The following is a 19680-nucleotide window of genomic DNA, read 5'->3' as shown; positions in this document are numbered from 1 at the left end:
TAATTTATATATACATGTTAATATATGTGTGTATATATATATATATATTAATATTATGTATGTATATATATATATATATATATATATATATATATATATATATATATATATATATATATATACATATAAGAATAAACTTAAGAATCTAAGAAAGTTTAAAATTTATTTAAGACTATTATGTCAAATTTATCTCTCCCATAAAATTTTGTAACATAAGCTCTGTACATCAACTCTCATTCTCATTTCTATATTATTTTCTATAAATTATCTATAAAAATTCTACAATTATTAATAATAGAAAACTTCATACACTTATATACATAATGCAGTACCGATCGTGTGACAGTTAACATTATTTTATTTCTATTTATTACATTACTATTTTTTATCGACGAAGCATGTATATTTTTAACACTATTCTTTGTACTTTGCAATAGTAAAATATGTGTCTAAAAATTACGGCATAAAATCCGTGCTATACATCTTCGTACTCAAAAATATGCTGAATTTTATAATAGCATCTACAGCTGGCTCAAGTACTATTTCATCTTCAGCAGACCAACCGATGGTATCTGCAGCTTAAAAATAAAACAAAATTAGTAAAATATACATTATAATAAATAAATATATTATAATAAATAAATTGAATAAAATGAATTGTTAATGAAAAAGATAATATCTATCTTTTCAAAAGAGCAAAAATTATAAAATGTTACAGTTTAACAGAAAATTAATTATGCAAAATTACATCTGCTCTTGCTCTCTTATTTCTATTTAAAAAATGTAATTTTTTAATCAATAATGAGAGCACTTATAGGAAAATAAATTATCGTTTAAAAAAAATTAATATAGAAAAAAAATAAATAAATAATAAATAAATATAGAAAAGTATATGATGACATAATAGTTATTAAATATTAGAGATCAGAAAATTTTCATTTTTAATAACAATAGAGAAGGAGAGAAAATCACATACTTAGATTATTAATCTGAATTGTAGGCGGCCGAGAAAATAAAGTAACATGCGTTTTCTTCAAATGTTTACTCTCTAAACAACCTAGTTTAGTCAGTATCTGCAAAAAAAATACTTTCACTGAAAATAAATCTATTGTATTAGATTAAATTAATGATAATAGCTTTAACAATAAGAAAAAAACCGTATATATTTTAGGAGTTTATTGTATGCTATTATTTGAAAATTTTATTATATAACTTTATTAAATAGTTGTTGCAAAAAATTTGCACAAAATTTGCAGAGTATCCTATATCTATATAAGATTTAAATAAAGAACAATGCTTCTGAAAACAAATATGTAAACAATTAATAACAAACCTCGACTAGTTCGCGCGTATGGAACGGTTGTAAGGCTGGAACGAATCTACTTTGCACCTTTGCCATGGTAAGTCCGGGATGAAGTAAACAATAACTGAGAACTGCACCTAACATTCGATCCAGCACTTTACGATTCAATACGCCGTCTATACGAATCCAAGGTTTTATCACGACTTTTATTTCCTCAGCCGTTCTAAAAGAAAACGATTCTCATTAATATTGTTACTCTTTACTTATAATTTTTTTTTATTTATAAGAATTTTTTTTTCTTAATACGTACGTGAAATCTAATTGTTGCGCAGATTTGTATACGTCCTTTTGCGGAAGTAAACACGTTCTTTGCTTAAGTATTCTTTTTCTCGTAAGTGTACCACTTCCATCGTTGGCCTCGCTGTCTTCCTTCTTCTCATCCTCATTATTTAATTCATTATCCGCTTTCTCGTCTTTCTTCTCCTGGACCTCTTGATTATCCAATGATGTTGAAGGTATCGCATTATCTGGTTTTTCTCCATTTTGTTTTGCATTTATTTCATCAATGCTTGTTTCAGCTATCTCTTCTTGCTGCATTGTAGCATATATGCTCTCCTTAAATGGCACTACAGATTCCTGTTCAAGACGATATATCTTGTAGGAATGAATTAGCCAAGAATCCACGAAACGATGATGAATGTAGCGTGGATTGGTGACACCAGAGCGCAAAAATATATGATTTTCCGTTAAAAGCAAAACAGCTTTGTACAAGTTCGTTCCTTGCTCATCGAAAAATTTATCCTAGACAAATAAGAAAATTAATAATGCAAACTTATAAAAAAAAATTAAATCGATAAAAAATAGTTTTATAGGGAAAGATTGCTAATTTGAAAGTAAAAAAATGTCAACATTCAATTACCAATAACTCCTGTGAAGAAACACCGATTTCTTTCTTTTCTTGAACGAATTTGTACACTGCGTCGACGTATTTCCATTCGACCGGTATTTTTTTCTTCTTCGTTATTATTTCATCCTTATATTCCGCATAAGAGATACTGTTCTTCGGAAAAATTGCAGCCCGATTTAATTCGTTGAGAAGATCGTTTACAGTATCGATCCTCAGTGGTATGAGCTGGTTGGGTACTGAGTAACTTTTGAAATTTTCAATTTCACTTGACGACGCAGAAGCTGCCGATGATGATATCTCCAAGTTGTAAAACATCTTGAAACTATTAACTACGAAATATTCATGCGCATGATGACTGTCAGCTGCTGTGAGATTATTTAACTCTTCTTTCAGCCTTAACATAGCTATTCTTGTGTATTTCTTCTGAATATCACTTGTATCATCAAGCTTGCTGTAAGGACTGAAGTAGTTCGTTTCGGATGACACATTTTTGATAATTTCACTAACGCGTCGAGGAACCGCTGTCACGTTGATCGTCCTGCTCAATTGCGTCGAAGAACCTGACAATTTACAGTAAAGTACATTTACAATATTTTAGAATAGTCAATCTTAAGGCTCCTGAATAGTCACCGCGGCTATATTGAAATTGTGACGTCATAAGTGAGAAATAGCGAGAAATAGCGAGAAATGACACCCTAATTTATGTTGCAACTGACATGTAAATAAAAACATATTTCAACGAAATAATACTACCAATCTCTTCAGAACACTTGTAAAAATGGACGGCTGGTAATCCTTTCTCCTGACAATTGATAAATAACTGTAAATTAAGTCCGAAATGAACCTTGAAATGCGGAAAAACACGCGATTTGACAGCTGCCGAAAGGAGAGGAAAATGTTACTTTACACAGTTTATTCCTTATACAGCTTGGCAGCCGTCCATTTTCACAAGTTTCATAAATACGTTGCACATCACAACATTAGCAAAAAGCAAATAATTACGACGTAGGTCGCAACATAAATTGGGCTATCATTTCTCGCTTCTGACATATTTCCCAAAAGAGAGAAAGATACAGAACTATATGTCGCCACCGTCGACATCGAAGTTCCGCGGCGAGTACTCAGGAGCCTTAAAGTTTGATAGAAAATCATAGTATGATCTTATGTTACGTATAGTTTATAAATCTGTCTGTAAATCTGTCTATAAATCAACTTGTTTATTAAGTGCTAAAAAAAATTATTAGATTTGTTATAAATAATTAGATTAGAGAATTTAAGATCATACAAAAATAGTAATTTTTAATTTTTAGCCAATATTTTTCCCTCTGAAGATAAAAATATGACATACCTTCTTCCTTTACTTGTTCCTTTAATTCTCTTAATGATTTAAGAGATTCATAGGTATTCTTTGAAGATGTTTTTTTGATGCTTTCAAGATTCTCGCATAAATTTGGTTCTTTGTCTTTTTCTACATCCTCTATATCTGTCGAATTCTCGGAGTTTAGCCTTGCTCTCTTCAAAAACGATTCTTCATAGTCCGTGGAACCATCTTCAATATCGATAGATCTCTTTCTTGAAGGTTTTACTTGAGTTTTCTTCTCATTTTGCTTATGGACATTGAAATGATCCTTCAAGCTCAACTCTCCGTCGACTGATCCACTCTCTGTTATAATTTCATTTTTTTTAGATTCTTTCTTTGGGTTTCTTTCATTACGTTCTTCATCTCTACGAATGATTTTCGTCATCAATTTTTCACAATCATTTTCAAAGTCGTTTTTAATAGATCTTTTCCTTTTCAAAGAGTCTTTCCATGTTTCCATCTCAGATTCAAGATATTCAGCATTTTTAGCATCAACGTTCTCGAACTTGAAGCGATAAAGTCTCGTCAAAATATCCTGATATCTTTGTGCAACCCTAAAATAAGTCTCGTCCTTGCCTTGGTATCTTGCATCCAACATAATGATCTGTTCTGGCATTTCTATGTCAAAGTCGATTTGGTCACGTCCTAAAAAATCATGCATGACAGTGACTATGCCACAGGAAACCGGTAGAATTTCGGTTCCATTCAATATTTCCTCTTGTTGTTGCGAAGGGAGAACATTTTTATGACTTTGTGAATACCACTGCAATAACTTTGCGAAAACATCATAGGACTTTTTAAATGCTTCGTAAGGCCACTTAGTTTGGAGTTTGTGAATGTAATTGATACTCAGCTGATACTGCGAACTGCTCATCGGCATATAATTACCGAATTTTTTAATAGTCGCTAAATGGTGTTTCTTTACTGTCACCATTTGATCTGATCTGATCTTGTTCATCGCTTGTCTTAGCAGAATCTCTGGATATCGCTGATATACCTTTAACGATAGAGAGATATTGATGAATATTAACTGAAAATTTATCCTTTTTTATGGTATAATTAAATATATTGTTCTTAATGGTAATTTTTAAAAGCTTAAAAACAAAGATTATAACATTGACACATATGTTGTTAATTATACATATGTTGCATCAATATTAAATAAATTATAAAAAATGAGCGATAAATGTCGAAAAAAAACGAAAAAAAATACACTAAATGAATATTAATTTAACAATTAATACCTATATTAAAAAATTAACGCCTACATAAAGAGTAAATCACTAAAAGTGTTACAGACGAATATTTCTGAAACGGAACGAGATATAAAATTTTTATTTTCCAGCAACTGTTTGGCATCGAAATGGCAATTGTGTGATAAAATTAATTTTTTTTAAGCATAATTGTTATTTTAAGGACACCTGGATTTTTTAAAATTAATAACATGTACTTTTTATTACCTACAATTGTAACCCGTCTTTAGACGAATAAAATGACCACACATAGATCATACCAAAGTTACAATGAAAAAAATAATATGAAATAGACAGTGTTTGGTTTTTGTTGAATCTTGTTGACTCAAGGAATCTTTGAAATAATCTTAATGACTTCACTTAAAAGTCCAATACTAAACAGTTACTAAAAAATAAGAATTTCATATCTCGTACAGAAATACTAGCTTGTAACACCTTTAGTGATTCACTGTATATATGTATAAATATATGTATATATATATATATATATATATATATATACATATATATGTATATAAATTTAAAAAATTTTTAATAAATCAAATATTAATTCTCTATTCGTTGAGCATTTAATTATTTAATTATAGTTTAACAATTTAATTATAGTTTGAGATTTAAAATAAACACGCTTTCCATATATTACTTCATAGAATATCTTTCATATTGATCAGTCATACCTTGAAGAGTTGATAAGCCCAACAGCGTCTATCTTTCCCGCAACACATGGAACTATGTATGACAGAATTGATAGTTGCTGCATAAATATCATTTGTACTTCGCACATCTTTTGTGAAGCCTAGATTATGATGCGGTTTTGCTGGATAGACCACCTCGAAAAGAAGATTAAACTCCTGCGCTGTTTTTGGCATCGTCATATGCTTCTTTGGCTTAATCTCCGCGATATCGTAATATTTCTTGATGATATAGCCGACGAGCTCCTTGAAGACCTCCGTAACCCGTTTCTCGTACTCCATTGAATTCGCGCACTCACTTTTCAGTCTATCCATCGTGCCACCGTACCGTCTATCGACGAAAGGATCCTGTTTAATCTCCTCGACACCTAGTGCAACGCTATTCACCGTACGTGGCTGCTTCAGCATGTACATTAATCGACGCTGACAAGCGCGGGAGGTTTTATTGTACGAATTATAAGAGTATGTGCGCAATACATCTCGCACTGCTATAAACCCGATGATTTGCTTGCGTGAATTCGATAATAAATATGTTGTCGCCACCTTACACACCAATAGGATGTTATCCTCATGCGATTCCCAGTCCACACGTAGCTTGTGCATCCGCTGCATCGCTCGGTAATCATCCTCATCGTACTTGACACGCGGCACGCTTTTTTTACGCGGCATTACTCGCCGTACGAAAGATTTTTGCTTGGTCGATTGATGTGAGGGCAAGGCTTCGTTTTTTCGCCCGCCGCTGCTGAAATGATCGTACACCTTCTTTCGCAATTCGGTAGCGCTGACGATAGGTGGTGGTGGTCCAGAAACCTTCTTCAGACCATCATATTCCGTATATTTAACTGGTTTTGTCTGAATCTTTGAAAGGTGCAAATCTCGTTGACCCGTGCTGGATTTTTCCTGATTCCTGGAGGCCTAATAATGATAAGAATATTTCAGAACATTAATACATTATTATGATGTAGAAAAGCGCGATATAATATATATACATATATTAAGGAATATATCTCGGTATTGTATAAATCTAAGTTACAAATCTAAATTTTATTAAGAATTTTATCTGTAGTAAATAAAAATAAATAAAAATTTCTGAATGATAATATCCATTATCTGATATCAAAATAAAATTAGAAATTATCTTTTCATATTATTATTACCATATATATTAACTGTATGTGCATAATAAGTACGTAGTATTAATCTAAAGAAAATAAAATTTATAAGACATAAAAATTTCAAAATATAAGAATGTTTTACTTTATCTTTTTATAGAACAATCACTTTTTATTCCGCATAACTTCTTTATTTGCTTACCTGTCGATTTGTAGAACTAATTGACCAATTCCAGTTACGTTTTAAATGCGCGAAAAAAGCTGAATCGATACCAGCCGCTCCTTTACGATCTCCGGGAATTGCACCCGTATCCATTTCTACGGTCTGACTCGGAGTACGTGCTACAATCGCTTCTATCATAGCAGTCTTCTTACTTAGATCCTCAAGTAAGATATCCTTACCGTGTACGGCCAACCTCCCGCCAAGTGGCGTATTAACACAAATAGTCCACATGTCGTACCAGTATTTTTCAACGATCTGTAAAAAATTAATGCTTTGTCTTATAAATTCCTAAACTTCTATAACAATAATCAATCACAATCAATAGTACCTGCATGCGTTCGAAAGAGTACTTAATCACCGGATACACTTTATCTTCGATCTTATGATAACTCGGCGCTGAAGAGACAGTATCCATCAATTCCGTGTATCGATTCAGATAGATGAATACTTGATCTTTATCCTTTAGTCGCTGCGGACCGAATTGCACCAAACCGATGTAACACAATCTCGTTACGGTATCATGGATATTAAATATATATTTTCGTGCATGCAACAGAGTATTCCGTATTGTGACCTAAAAAAAATACTTTATAAAGAAAGTATTCTTAATGAATAAATTCATATCATAAAACTTATTAAATTAAAGTTATTTTAGAATTATTTAGAATTATATTTTAATATTTTAGAATTATATTTTAAAATTATTTTAACATTAACAGAATAACTTATTATCTTGATTTTCAAAAACCTGAGCCTATATCTTATTTTTAGCTAGCTCTCAAACTTACCGGAAGATTCTTTACAAGGTAATGTTTCCTGATCGGATGATTTAAATAGTGCTCCAACTCGGGTATCATGAAAGTAATGTTGTGCACTTTAACGAAAATTGACAAAGGTAACCCCAGTAAAACGTCGCACATCAGTGCCCAACCCTCAGGCCATCCGCTATGTTTAGGTAAAGGTGGAACAAACATCTTCCAGCCTACTTCAGTATTGTAAATAGTACTAAACTCCTGAACGAGATCATCATCAATTTCATAATCTTTAGATTTAAGAATTTCTATCTGTTTTTGTTGAGATAACTTTGGTATGCCAGGATGATTGTATACTAAATAAAAGAGTAAAACGTGCATTGTCTGCATTCTGATGAATTTTGGACTGAGACCGTATCGTTTTCCAGCTCTAGCATCATACTTGTAACTCATAGAAGATAACGTATTTTTAGATGCTGTTTTGTTAAGTTCTTGCAATTGTTCCTTAGAATCCGACGACTTGTCCGCTGTACTTTCTTTATTCTTATCTTCCTTATCTTGTTTATCTGCTTTTTTTGCGAGTAACTTCGCCTTCTGAGATGCTAACAAACAAAACTTGACTTTTGCTTGTTCGACGGCCGACTTAATCACGGTATGATCGGTGTCGATATTTGGGTCACAAATAAACATCATGTTTTTTTCACGTTCATTTGCGGTCAAAGTCAACTTGATATTCTTCACCAAATTATCCTTGGCAAGTTTTTGCAATAGTCTTATAAGAGATTTCTTATCGATCTTAACATCATAACCCTCTTTATCCTCTTCCTCGCAAATCATTTTCATGAGTTTTGTCGTATCGTCAATCACCTGGTGTTCCTTCACTGCCTCGATGATCATGTTGGCGCGCCTCAGCAATCTAAACACAGTGACAAAAATACTTCTTAAATGAGATATAGAAGTATAGTAAAGAAATTTAAAAAATATTTATATTTTTAAAAAAATAAAAAACAAATGTCCGTAAAAGTGTTCTAGTATTCTATAAGTGTAGTATATAAAAATAAATGGTATTTAAAAAATATAAAATATTTGATAAAAAAATATAAATTTATATTTGAAAAAAATTATACTTTCTTAAATTTGTATATACCTGTATGTAATATTAGACGTGTGGTTTTTTTTCTCGCTATTTTGTACAACTTCCATAAAACCAAAGATTTCACTGACTCCTTTCCCAATACGAACGGGTTTTTGCGCTGTCAGATTCGTCTTTATGCTATTATAAAACGACGAAGCCTTGGCATCATTCGCAATTTGCTGCATAGAAGAAACATTAGGTTTCACTTTTCGTTTTTTCGCATTAATTTCGGAATGCTTCGTCTTTGCTAATAGTTGCGACGATGTGCGCTTGTACTTGGATTTAAATGCTGACAATTGATACTTGTGTAAAATTCTATTAATGGTATAATTCTTCAACTCTATGTCCTTTTTAATACAATCTTTATTTTCCTCTTCACTTTTACTAACAATTGATGCATCAATATTTGTTTGATCAACTTGATCTGATTGTTGACTTGTCTGAGTGTCTTCATTTAAGTTCATAGAAGGCATTTCATCTTTTATTTGCAAGATCACTTTGTTTTTAAGATTCTCTTCATTCTCACTGGTAATCTTCTTAGTGAGCTCCTTAATCTTGTGTATCTCTTTATTAAACTGCTTACTCATCTTACTGCCCTTCTCAAATTTCTTTGACACATATTTTGTAATTCTTTGTCGGCCCATGTCGTTCATGTACTTTGCAATAATTCCTACCTTTACCATATTTCTCAAGAACGTCCTTGATTGCAATTTAGTGAGACCCATTGCTTTTCCCAAATAAGCTAAAAGAAGGATTTATTTTTTAAAAATTTAATTTTTATTTAAAATTTAAAAATTATTCTCAACAAGAAAATAATTGTTGTTCTTAATTTACCCTATAGTATTTATGATTCAGAGAAAATGCATATATTTCAAAGAAAGTTACAAGTTCTAGAGAAAACATATAATACACATATAGAATGTCTTCATTTATGCAGCGGTCGGTGCATATGTGCACTGGTTCAGTTTGTCTTTCTTCTACTAATATGGAAGAAAAAAGATAGATTCTGAACTAGTGCACATGGCTATGCTGACTGCTGCATAAACAAAGGCACCTCATAGATACACAGATTTCAAATTAATATCTTGGACTGCAAGATTCTAAGATAATTACAAAAATTTACTCTACCTTGAGATACACCTTCTAATTGACTTTCTTCAATAATAGTGTTTGCTTGTTTTAAGTAAGGAACGTTGATTTTATGATTGGAAACGTCCAGATCAGTGACATCTTCATCGTCGTCTTTCTCATCCTTGTTCCACATTTCCATAATATCAATATCCGGATATATCAGTTGTACTACCCTAATCTTCTTTTCTTTCGAGGGATCTTGTTTTTGTCGCCATTCATTAGGTTCCGCATTAGGATACAAAGTTCTATACGATACGCAAATGTCCGTTTTTACAATTTTTTGAAAGAAAGAAGTTCTAAATAATTTTTTAATAGAATTGTCAATTCCAAGCTTCTTCTTAATTTCGTCATATTCAGCTACACCATTTTCTTTGGATCTTAGAATCTCAAGCACTTGCTCTGCTAAGTAAATCATTTTTGGTTTTCTTTCTACATAAAAGCGCGGAAGATGCAAAAGGCTACCGCTACCGCAATGACCAGAACTTTTCTGATGGTGAATTTGCTTTGTGATTAGTTTGTGCTGTAGCAAAAACTTTCGATGATAAAACAACGTTTTTGGATCCTCTTTGAGTGCTGCTAAGCTGAGCTTGCCTTGAGTAACTTCACCATGATAACGAGCTCTTCCCACTCTTTCTAAGAAGCAATAGTGCATGATTGTCAGCTCCAATGTTGGACTCACATCGACACTCATCAAAGCCCGAGTCCTAATTAATTGAGATGCTACAATCACCAAACTTAATCCATATTTTTCTGTTACCTCATCTAGCTCTGCATTCTTCACATCATCTTTGATATCCTTTCTTGTATAATATGTAGAACAAGATCCTTTTACACCTGTTTTAGGATCTTGAATAGGATAATGGGGGTAAATATCTGGTGGAACATTTGGCTAAAAATAGAAAAATTTTTAAATGAGAAAAAATTTTTAGAATGTCGTCTAAATTACAAATTTATTAGAAATCGAAGGAAATTTTAAAACATAGTTTGACTTAAAATTTTGGATTTATAGAATTAGCTAGATTTCAAAAAATAAACAACTTTTTTAAATCTGTTATGTTTTTAAAATTTTTTATAAATCATTCAAATTTAAATTATAACTTACTAACATGTGTATGTAAAATATATGAATATTATTTAAAGTTTCTTATAAAGCTCAATTTAACTACAATAGTACTTAGTCAAAAGATTGTACAAATTAAACTTAAATATTTGTTTATCAAAACCATCTCTTTTATCAAATTCTTTTATCTGATGATTAATCATCTTAATCAATTTAATTTAAAATTGGACAACTTTAATATTTTATAAAACTATAAAAGATTTTTTTCTAAAAATTATGCATATAACAAATTAATTTAATATACTCACTGGCTCAAGTATAATGCCTATGTCAGGATGTACAAATTCATAACGATCAAATATCACCAATGGTTCTCTTGGCATTTCCAATTTATAAAATGAAAAATGGTTTACTTTATTAATTATTGACCATATCTGTTCCATGAAAGGCTTAGGCAGTGGTAATGGATCATGAAATCTGTTTGCTAATCTTATCCATAATGCTAAAAAAAAACATAAACCCATGTAAAATATTCAAATTATCCCTAATGTAAATAAAAAAATTAAAATATAACAAAAGGTATTCCTAAAACTAGTAAATATTGTTTGAATCAATAAAGACATATTTAAAAAAAATAAATAATTAATATATAAATATCTGTACAGAAAAAATATATTTCATAGAAATATTTTAATTATAATAATATTTTATATAATTATACAATATTTTACATAATTATAGAAACTTTATATAGAGTAGAAAGTAATAATGTTAACCTTGTAAAGTAATGCCATCTAATCCTTCTAAGGCAACCTCATCAATGATTGATTCCATTAAATTAAATGAGTACATACTTAATTACAGTAAAATTAACACAGGATCTACAAATTCTTCAGGATAAAACCATTAGTTTTATTTATTTTCAATGTACACAAGAAGCCGACTGCCATATGAAATGTCAGGTTGAAAACTATATGGGCATCTCTCTGATATGGGTGTGTTCAGGGTATCACTATTAGCGCGAAAAGCATTGTTCTATCAGAGAGAAGAATGAGAGGGGTCATGCCCCCGTTTTTTAGGGAACGCTTTTTCCCCGCCGTACAGTGGTGCTAACTGGATCCACAATTGAGTTTTCGGAACTACGTGGCTGGATCTACTTTCCAGTGCCACGGTAAAACGACCGATTGGTTCGAGTCCGTGCTAGATCCATAATTGTGGATCTCAAAAGTACGAAACATAATAGATTTATTAATATGTTTTATATTAGATATTATTAGCTGCGTGATTTTTTTCCACTTTAGCATATATTATGAAGTAATATATACGTATATATAGAATTAAAATGCATATTTGATTTCACATAAAATTTAATGTTTTACTAATTTCAATAAAAAAGTATTTTAATAAAATATATATGTGTATATTACTTCAATAAATATTACCAAAATGAAAAATAAGATTATACGCAATAATGTTTCGTACTTTATTAAGTGATATGTATATGTGTACCAATCAACTGACACAATATATATATATAATTTTATAATAGGAAATAAAATCAAATAACTTTTATTTCATATTTTGTTAAAAGTAATTATTGGATTAGCAAGACATTTGCGCTTAAAATGACACTGATATAAATATAAGACATAAGCACAACACATAAATCGGATAATTTTGAATTAGATTAACCATACATATTAATTAAACATAATCCGATTTATGTCATGTTTGGTGTTCTTTTAATCGTAAAAATCTTATTAATTCATTAAAATTATTTTCAAGTCGATAAAATGCGAAATAAAGGTTTTAATTTTGATTTTATTGCATGTTTACATTTTATAGATAAGCGAGCTCTTTAAAGACCTTCGATGCTGAAGCTCGAGGAAAGCGAAAGAGAGAACAAGAGTAAGGAGCAAGCGAGATAGCCAACATCAAAGAGAGTGCCGAAGTCTCGTGAAGTCGCGAGCCTTCCTTTATCTCCGGTCTTTCATATCGTATTTCATCTTAGCATAGAAAATAAAATTTTAACATTTCGCATTTTATCGGTCCAAAAATAATTGTAATGGATTAATGAGATTTTTGCGATTAAAATGACATCAAACACAACATAAATCGGATTATTTTTAATTAATATGTAATCAAAATTTATTCGTTCTTGACGCGCTCTCGCTTTTCACGATATCGGGGACCTTCTTTTAGCTCTAATGCTTTAGCTATATAAATTAAAATGCTTGTCAACTAAAAATTAAAACTTTTATTTTTTATTTTATCTTTTTTAAAATAATATGTAATGAGAATTAATGAGATTTTTACGATTATGACATCGAACACGATATAATTTGGACAATTTTTACTTAAATAAGCAAAAATTAACATTAAATTAATTTTTCTCTAATTAAAAAAATTATATATATATATATATATATATACACAGGGTGGGCCATTTTAATCTATTCAGTCGAATATCTCGAAAACCAAGCCCGGGAGAGAAAAATGTTTCAGACAAAAGTTGTATGGTTTCGAAAGGGCCATAAAATGGTACCATTGGTTTGACCTTGAAAAGTCATTTGAAGGTCACGTAAAGGTCACTTCAAGTTTTTTAAATGGAACACCCTATATATTTTTACATATTCTTGTAGCTCATCTCGAGAGCTTTCCAAAACACTTATGACAAAGTATTTTTCATTAAGTATTTTTTAAGTTAATAAGGCTTCAAAGTTGCAGTATTTTGACATAAAATACAAGATATCTCGTAAAATATTCATTTTTTGATTATCTTACTTTAATACTTTTATGCACAGAATAATGAGACGAATCAATTGGTGTAAAGAAAACACATAATTATGTTAAAGTAAAAATGTGTAACTGTTAGTTGCAAATTCAGATTTTTACTTTAACATAATTATGTGTTTTAATTATACCAATTGATTCGTCTCGTTATTCTGTGTATAAAAGTATTAGAGTAAGATAATCAAAAAATGAATATTTTATGAGATATCTTCTATTTTATATCAAAATACTGCAACTTTGAAGCCTTATGATTCAAAAAAATACTTAATGAAAAATACTTTGTCATAAGTGTTTTGGAAAACTCTCGAGATGAGCTAAAAGAATATGTAAAAATATATAGAGTGTTCCAATTAAAAACTTGAAGTGACCTTCACGTGACCTTCAAATGACTTCAAGGTCAAACCAATGGTACCATCTTATGGCCCCCTCGAAACCATACAACTTTTGTCTGAAACATTTTTCTCTCCCGGGCTTGGTTTTCGAGATATTCGACTGGATGGATTAAAATGGTCCACCCTGTATATATATATATATATATATCTGATCTTTATTCTATTTAATTGAATCTATCGATATCTAAAAGTTTATTATTGTATTTGTAGAACAATATAATATTCTAAATTATTAAATTGTTGAAAGAAAGAAAATTTTTTAATATAAAATCAGTTTTAATTTGTAAAATGTAGAATGTAAAAATAGAGTTTAATAAAAGAAAAAGAATTACAGAAAATCAAGATATTATTGGCGAAATTAGAATATTGACAATATTTATTTGGTTATTTGATATTAATAAAAAATTATTGCCAGAGTGAAGAGAAATAACAAATTATTTTTAGGTGAAAGTGAATAAACAAAATAATAAATTTTGTGGACATAGGACGGAACAGAACCATAATCTGTGGACATAGCGTGTTATCTTCTGAGAAGTTTCGTGGACATAGCTATGTAGTTCCAATGTCCATTTTTTATGGATATAGAGGCGTCTTGAATTGCGGTTGCACCTAAATCGAGGGGATGACCACTCTCAGGCTTCTCTCTGCCTGAACGCATCCTATACCTGTCAAATAGCAGTCGATTGGTCCCGTACTTTTAGATCTAGCCAATTAAAAAGTAGTCTCCGGCAATACAAGACGACAACTCAACGATTGGCTCTGCTGACTGAACTATTATTTTTCTACCTCCTAACCTAAATTATCGTATGTCAAGCGTCAAGCACGTTACGCGGTCTGGAAATACAGCTGTCGTAGTTTTTTCGTTTCTTACAGAATTTTACGTTACATCGATGAAATGACTGCCTGAAACACACAACAGCATTTCTGATTATTAAGTATTAAATATTACAAAGAAGTTTTTATGGTAAATATAAACGCAAATACTCGACAATGACAAACAGCTGGCAAAGCATGAACGGGCCAGTAAATTCGATGGTAAATGTGCACATATATATGCAGCTCTATAAATAATGTCTTCACACGTCATAAACATTAAGATTTAATCAATTTTAAATATTTACTGACGTTTTGTCTATTTATAACTACATAAGATATCTCCTTTTATATACGTCGGAATTTGAAGCGAAACCATCCATTTTTATCGCAAGCCAATTTGATTAAACAAAATTGAATAGCTTTTTGAAGGACATTTAAATTATGAAATAAAAACATTATGTTTCCTTTAATATTATTAATTGATGAATTAAATTTTTTTATACATATCTTGCTTATTTTGTTATAGGATCTGCAACACAATGAGTTTTTGAAACGTATAAGAAAGTCGTTATATTATTCTAAATTACCAAAAATTAACTGCCTAAGTTTACCAGTTACTGGTTAGTATAATATTAAATTGTAAATTATTATAATTTATTGGTCATATATATATATATAATTTTTACATGTATTTTATTGTATATATTTTTTTGTAATATTATGTACAAAAATAAACTTAATGTTATTAATTTAAAAAACTAAGCTTCATATAAATTTATTTTTATGTTTTCAGAATTGGCAGCTGAGTTTTTTACAAAAGCAAAGAGTGGTCATACATTTGAAAAACTCGATGTGGAGGAAGCAAGCAGAATATCTAGAAATGCATGTGTTTCTCCTTGCTCACTTGTATTAGCTCTACTGTATATTGAAAGATTAAAAAACTGTAATCCAGAATATCTTCAGCAAGTAGCACCATCCGAGCTATTCTTAGTTTCTTTGGTAATTATTTTTTCATGGTTACAATTATTACTTCAATGTTAGTTAGATTTTAAAAATAATTTGCATGAATGTTACGATATTGTTTAAATGGATTTTTATCAAAATTATTAGATGGTAGCCAGTAAATTTCTACACGATGATGGCGAAGAAGACGAAGTTTTCAATAAGGAATGGGCAAATTCAGGACAAGTGACTATATCTCGGATGAATAAATTGGAAAAAGATTTTCTTGCTGCAATCGTAAGTACACATTGTTATATATCATAGTTTCAAATTATAAAATATATCGTTACTAACAATAAGTTATATAATAAAACTGATTACATCTTGAGTGTATAAAATTTTGACTTAATTGTAACTGGCATTTGAACTTTCTCTATCTTAATTGCTTATTTTCAATTTATAAGTGTTTTTATGAGATAAAATTGAATTATCCACATTAAAGCATTTAATTAAATAAGTTTTTTAAAACTGTATATGTTATAAAAAATAAAAATCAAATTACTGTAGCCTTATTCATAATGAAACTTACCAACTTAATAAAAAATCGTCTACTATTGTCCTAACCATAATTAAAATAATTATTATTTATCAGAGGATATTCCATTTTTTATGCTACAGGATTGGACAGTATTAGTACAGCATCAAGACTTTTGGGAAAAATTACAACGACTAGAGAAAAACGTAGCGTATCGAGAAGTACAAAAACGTGGATGGTGCTCATATACAGAGTTGAATTATCTATTAAATTCTGTTCAACTGATTGCAATCGCGCAAACGCTAATAAACGTCTCTTCGATCTGCTTGGCGACTTATGCTGCTGGTTTGGTAACTCTCGTGGGATCCACTCTGATTGCTCATTTCGTTGTACAAAGTTGTTTACCTGGAATATCGCTAAGTTCAGGACAATCTGCAAATGTGCAAACGAATTTCATATCAACCGATTTAATTGATGTAGCGATAAATGCACGATCCCAAGAAATCAACGACGATGATCTTCCGATATCCAGCTCATTGATACAAAACGAGAATGTTGATTATTCTGCAGAAATCAACGATGATGATGACGAAATAGCTAGTTGGCAGTGGTGGCTCAATTCTATGATGACTTGGCTGCCCGATTACTGCATTTTGAAAGACGATGTCGAGCTCACGAATTCTACTGGGAGATTGTACATTTCCAAAGTCAAATTTTCATTTAATTTAACGCAAGCTATGAAGATAAGGAAGATGCAAAAGATAGACAAGATGAAGGATTTTGCACCAGAAGACTATCGCCGCAATGTAAATTGGAAGGAAGCATTAGGAAACATTATAATCTCAATCAGGTTGATAGTTGGAAACGATCGGGCCAATTATATTATGAAAATTGTTCAATCATCGATATTTTTAAATATTTACTATTAGCTTCTTGATAACGCTTTGTCCGTCAAACAATCTCTTTGACAAGACATAGACATATATCTATATTTTTTGTACTAACTTTTTGTAATGTAACATTCAATACTAACAAACATGTTTTTCCAAATAAATATCTGATATTGCATACTAGCAGAGAGAACATTATGTGTGCTTTTATCATCTAAAGACATCAAATATTAATATGGTTTATTTGATTTTATATCAAATAAATCAATGATACGAATGAAAACAATTAACTTGGAAGTTGACATTAAAACTATTTTCTTTTCTAATTTCATCTCTACATAAGAAATTATAAAAGAAAATTAATTTTTTTAATTGCTTTTACTTAATAGAATCAGTGCTGGATTAAAATGTTAACATAGTACCATGCTGAGAAAATCTATTGTTTTAATAATTTAAAAAATTATAATCTTACACACACATTTTTTGTTTTCTCTATACAGCCTATAACATCACATCCTATACATTTATATATTAAATACATTGTTGGGCCAATTGTGTTATTTTGGCAGTTAAACATTAAAATTATAGACGTCTACAGGCAGTTAAACACATTAAAATTATAGAAATCTATAGGCCTTTTTGAAACAAAGTGCTTACTATAAGTTAGTTGTTTACGGTCCCATGTGATAATTAACTTAATTCGTTTCTCAGTCTTTTTCCAAGTAATTCAACTACTGCGGAAAAGGGCGGCTATTGGTATAGGCGTCATATCAATGAGGCATCCGATTGTAACTCCGATGACTCGACCCTGTATTAAATGGAAAAATTGCTGATGAGTTGTTATAAAAAATTTCATTATTAAATAAAAAATTTATGTCAAATTTTAATTCTCTCAAAATCTCTTCGTGCAAAAATAGTTATAATGTTTCAATACCCCCTGTCATGTAATTGTACTATTTCTCTTAAATTTTATAAACTAAAATTATATATATATATCGAGAATTTCAACCTAACATAACGTATAAGATGTATGAAAGTTCTAAATGCCTTACCATCTATAACAAAGTTACGTACTAATTGGTCTAATAATTATGGAAATAAATATACAGAAATATTCCTATGTATCAAATGCAAATTTTAAACCGTTTTTTTCTTATTCTCGTAAAGTTGCGATTTCGGGCTTACATCCCTTTGTTATAACATTTTCAATATACATATATTAAAGTTATAATTTCAATAAACAATAAACAAAATAAATTTTTATATATCTACTGCTATACTCGAGGGTAATAATTTAACATACATATGACGAAGCAATCATACCAGGTTTGCAGTGTATCCGTGTCCTAGGTAGATTCAGTTGCGCTAATGTCAACTTAGGCGCCTTAAAGCCGACTTTTTGGGCAAACATCTCAACATAATGCACCGACCCGATTCCAATGACATCGGACATCGTGTTGTCCAACGCAGCCGCTGCCATAGTCGAGATTGGAAACCTTCTGTTTAGCACCAGTTCGATTTGATCTCCCTGAAACATTGATCTTAAAAGTCGGTATGCAATAGAATAATAAAACCCTATGAGATACATACAGCAACAATCATGATGAAGTTGTCAAGAAAACCCACGACTGCAAAAATACAATTATTGTCTGAGATTATTTACAATTTTCACCGGAATTATTTAAGAGAAATCTACATTATTATATATAAATCAGTTTTTGTATATTTTGCACATTTAATTAAAGCTTTATTAAAATAAGATCTTTTTCAAATATAAAATCTCGTTATTTTGCTCAAATTTATGCCGTTAAAGTAATATTAAATAATTGTGTAATAAGCTTCAATATCATACATTAAAACTTATTTTAAGGATTCTGATGTATTTATTCATGTGTATTCAATTGTAATCTTAAAAAATATATAAAATTAAAAAATATATAGAATTATTAAATATTTATATATGAAAAGCCTCTGAATAATATAAATAATTACTGTGTCATTTTATATATGTAATAGCTAACTTACAATAATTGTTTTACATAGCATAACATTTTTTAGTATCATGCAAGGAAGCAAGCAAGAGTAAGGGACGGGTGGGAGTCTATTGACCACGTCGTCAATTGGCCAGTTTAAAATGAGGTTCTCTGATTGGTTACTCGTTGCTGATGACCCTAGGCATCGGTCGATATAAGTGACTGTGGTCAATCGTGACGTGGTCAAACGGGACGCTCCCGTAAGAAGAGGGACAAATACAACTAATTGTTTACTGACAAATATATATCAAACAACTATGACATAAAAAATAGTACATACCTAGCATCAGATCTTTTGTAGTTCTGGAACGTTTTCAACTGCAACAAGAAAAAATAAAATATAAATCTACA

At 30.4% G+C, this 19680-nt stretch overlaps 3 protein-coding genes across 3 annotated transcripts; 1 reads left to right on the top strand and 2 right to left on the bottom strand.

The window, feature by feature from the left end:
• Positions 1-195: 195 nt before the first annotated feature.
• On the bottom strand, positions 196-11955 carry LOC140664525 (general transcription factor 3C polypeptide 1). The gene is made up of 14 exons (XM_072889701.1): positions 11705-11955; positions 11237-11430; positions 9866-10757; positions 8750-9479; positions 7639-8518; positions 7179-7424; positions 6830-7105; positions 5501-6430; positions 3559-4567; positions 2223-2770; positions 1614-2104; positions 1334-1526; positions 977-1073; positions 196-578 (listed from the first exon to the last, which is right to left on the bottom strand). The coding sequence occupies exons 1-14, from the start codon at positions 11778-11780 to the stop codon at positions 457-459; spliced, it is 6684 nt and encodes a 2227-aa protein (XP_072745802.1). The 5' UTR covers positions 11781-11955; the 3' UTR covers positions 196-456.
• A 2827-nt stretch (positions 11956-14782) lies between these two features.
• On the top strand, positions 14783-18183 carry LOC140663500 (protein CNPPD1-like). Its single transcript, XM_072887729.1, has 5 exons — positions 14783-15148; positions 15456-15549; positions 15723-15928; positions 16040-16168; positions 16550-18183. The coding sequence occupies exons 1-5, from the start codon at positions 15104-15106 to the stop codon at positions 17333-17335; spliced, it is 1260 nt and encodes a 419-aa protein (XP_072743830.1). The 5' UTR covers positions 14783-15103; the 3' UTR covers positions 17336-18183.
• On the bottom strand, positions 17973-18997 carry LOC140663508 (transmembrane protein 65-like). Its single transcript, XM_072887741.1, has 3 exons — positions 18887-18997; positions 18620-18824; positions 17973-18104 (listed from the first exon to the last, which is right to left on the bottom strand). The coding sequence occupies exons 1-3, from the start codon at positions 18896-18898 to the stop codon at positions 18067-18069; spliced, it is 255 nt and encodes an 84-aa protein (XP_072743842.1). The 5' UTR covers positions 18899-18997; the 3' UTR covers positions 17973-18066.
• Between the last annotated feature and the right edge of the window lie 683 nt (positions 18998-19680).

Source organism: Anoplolepis gracilipes, chromosome 1, assembly GCF_047496725.1.
Source record: "Anoplolepis gracilipes chromosome 1, ASM4749672v1, whole genome shotgun sequence".
Classification (NCBI taxonomy): domain Eukaryota; kingdom Metazoa; phylum Arthropoda; class Insecta; order Hymenoptera; family Formicidae; genus Anoplolepis; species Anoplolepis gracilipes.
This window is presented reverse-complemented; position numbering and strand designations above follow the sequence as displayed.

Bases quoted from the DNA above. Each gene is read 5' to 3' on its own strand.
- LOC140664525 (XM_072889701.1), bottom strand. From the start codon at position 11,780: ATGTACTCATTTAATTTAATGGAATCAATCATTGATGAGGTTGCCTTA. The intron at 7,106-7,178 runs GTACTATTGATT...AATTTTTTACAG, and splicing joins ACTCTTTCGAACGCATGCAG to ATCGTTGAAAAATACTGGTA. The intron at 6,431-6,829 runs GTAAGCAAATAA...TATCATTATTAG, and splicing joins TTAGTTCTACAAATCGACAG to GCCTCCAGGAATCAGGAAAA.
- LOC140663500 (XM_072887729.1), top strand. From the start codon at position 15,104: ATGACAAACAGCTGGCAAAGCATGAACGGGCCAGTAAATTCGATG. The intron at 15,149-15,455 runs GTAAATGTGCAC...ATTTTGTTATAG, and splicing joins ACGGGCCAGTAAATTCGATG to GATCTGCAACACAATGAGTT. The intron at 16,169-16,549 runs GTAAGTACACAT...TTTATGCTACAG, and splicing joins AAGATTTTCTTGCTGCAATC to GATTGGACAGTATTAGTACA.
- LOC140663508 (XM_072887741.1), bottom strand. The intron at 18,105-18,619 runs GTATGATTGCTT...CATTTAATACAG, and splicing joins ACGGATACACTGCAAACCTG to GGTCGAGTCATCGGAGTTAC.